The sequence below is a fragment of the Micromesistius poutassou genome, assembly GCF_964030765.1.
Source record: "Micromesistius poutassou genome assembly, chromosome: 3".
NCBI lineage: Eukaryota > Metazoa > Chordata > Actinopteri > Gadiformes > Gadidae > Micromesistius > Micromesistius poutassou.
Window position 1 is genome coordinate 1,319,264 of NC_140273.1, and position 2,500 is coordinate 1,321,763.

At 51.0% G+C, this 2,500-nt stretch overlaps 1 protein-coding gene across 1 annotated transcript in view; it reads left to right on the forward strand.

Annotated features, from left to right (window-relative positions):
- The window catches only part of LOC311340446 (dynein axonemal heavy chain 6-like), a gene marked incomplete at both ends in the record, with an annotated part of 83,812 nt that overhangs the window by 15,883 nt on the left and 65,429 nt on the right, over positions 1–2,500 (forward strand). Inside the window, 2 exon segments of the mRNA XM_084465340.1 lie at positions 1,627–1,862; positions 1,865–1,881. Coding sequence (XP_084321466.1) covers positions 1,627–1,862; positions 1,865–1,881 — 253 coding nt within the window.

The window sequence follows — 2,500 nt, forward strand, 5'->3', positions numbered from 1 at the left end:
CTCCTCCTCTGTCTTCTTCTCCCCCCCCCCCAACTCCCACCCCCACCCCTGAGCCATGAGTGAATAATGGATGCTGGTTGATGAAAGATATTTCCTTTCCTTCATTCTTGGCCGCTGCTCACTAGTTGGCGTTGGCAGCCGGCGCTGGTTCCCAGTCTCAGAGACTGTGCCGTAAAAACCCCCGCCGCGTGATTCAACCCGGTGTTAAGCGTTAGTGGGGTTTCTATGAACCTACACAATCTGTCCATATATCCAGCGAGCGAGTCGATCCATCGATCTGGCTGTCGTTTTGACTGCCTGCCCCGCCTGCCTGTATTTCAACATATTGACACTAACAGGATCTCAGGCCAGAGAGCAGTTGTAGTAGAAAGTGTAGTACTGCCATCTAGAGGTTTGGCTTTTTCTTTTTGACTCGGCTGCCAACTCTGGCAACAGTATAATTGTCGGGGCAATTTCCTTAAGAGATATTGCGTGTAGATCAGATGAGACTTCTAAATGCAAAAAAGCACTTGCAATAGTTGTAGACAATTAACCTATTGTAATGTATGCGTACACTATCAGACTGAGCCCAGAATACAGTTTCACAGAGCTATTCAAACAGTTTCACATCCTCCCCACATTGCAATTGTCAAATAATGTTTACCTGAAGGTGTTTCCTGTGTTCTCATCAAGCAGAATAATGCATAAGGAATGCATCCCTGTGCCCTTGTGACTGGTTTACCCCAGGCACACACACAGGTTAACGTTAGATCACACCCAGAACAGGTAGGGTGGCTGGACAGTACAAGGAATAGAAAACAAAGCTTAGCTGATTAAAAGGAAACAACGTATGGATTTTTCCATCACAATAGTGTGGCTGCTTTTGCAGGGGGGCACCCTCTCTCCTTCTGCAGAAACGAGACTGACATACTTATGTAATCGTGAATCATCGTTATGATTGTTCTGGAGAACATTGAGAACATGCTTCGGCTTGGCTCTCTCCTTTCCCAGAATTCCCCGCAGGAGGGACTCTGACACTCTGACAGCTCCTCCTCTGACAGACTCCTTTCAAGCTCATTGTGAAAGGCGTTGGAAGTGTCAATTTGCATCCATCTCGGGAGGCATGTGGCTCAGGTGGTAGAGCGAGTTGGCTGGTAACCGGAAGGTTGCTTGTTCAATCCCCGGCTCCTCCTAGCTGAGTGTCGAGTCGAGGTGTCCCTGAGCAAGGCACCTCACCCTGACTGCTCCTGACGAGCTGGTTGACACCGACGTCAGTGTGCATTAGTGGGTGAATGTGATGCATTGTAAAGCACTTTGAGTGGCCATGGGTTAGAAAAGCGTCTTACTCACGTCTCACACAAAAAGAAGGATAAAACCTTCAAAAATAAAACTTTCAAATATAAATAAATAAATAAATAAGTGCACGATAAATGCAGTCCATTTACCATCTTTCTCTTAACATGAACACGAGTGAAATCATTGTTGGCCTAGAAATGCCCGCTCACGTTGCACTGTGCCTCCCGGCCATACAGGAAGCGGCATTTCTTCTTTTAATCAAAACTCGTAGCGGGCACCGCGCACACAGAAAGAAACACAGCCGGCGTAATTACACTCTGACGACGGTGACATTTCCACTCCCCCCGTCAGGTTCTACTTCCTGTCCAACGACGAGCTGCTGGAGATCCTGGCGCAGACGCGGAACCCCCAGGCGGTGCAGCCCCACCTCCGCAAGTGTTTTGACTCCATCACGCGGCTGGAGTTCGCCCCGGCGGCCCCCGACGGCGGGCCCCCGGCGGAGCAGACGCAGCCGGGGGCCGGCGGCGGGGAGCTGGGGTCCGGCGGGGAGCCGGAGAAGGCCTTCAGTAACGATGTCCTGGCCATGGTATCCCCGAGGGCGAGAAGGTCTGCTGCTGCTGCTGCTGGCTCCCCCCACCCCCACACACTCACACACACACACACACACACACACACACACACACACACTCTCAACCCTCTGTGTGTGTGTGTGTGTGTGTGTGTGTGTGTGTGGTTGTGTGTGTGTGTGTGTGTTTGTGTGTGGGGGGGCGTTTGTAGTGTGTCCGTGCGTGTGTGTGTGTGTGCGTGTGTGTGTGTGTGTGTGTGTGTGCCCCTGTGCCCCGCTGTCTCAAGTCTTGTCACAGTCTGGGATAAAGAGAGGGAGAGCGAGGGGGAGATCCAGCGGGTGGGAGAGAGAGGGAGTCTTTTATACCCACACGCCTTTCATAATCCCTGGCCCCTTTTGCCTCTGCCTCCCCTCCTGTCTATCTCCGCCCACACCCTGACACACACGCACGCCAGCACACACACATACACATACACATGCACATGCACACAAAGAGCGCTCACTTTCTCTTTCATCAATTATTCTTTTAAGGGAAAAAATATATATGCACCAATTGAAGGGTATAGCCATTCTCTCTCTCTCTCTCTCTCTCTCTCTCTCTCTCTCTGTCTCTCTCTCTCTCTCTCTCTCTCTCTCTCTCACTCTGCCTCATATCTTTCT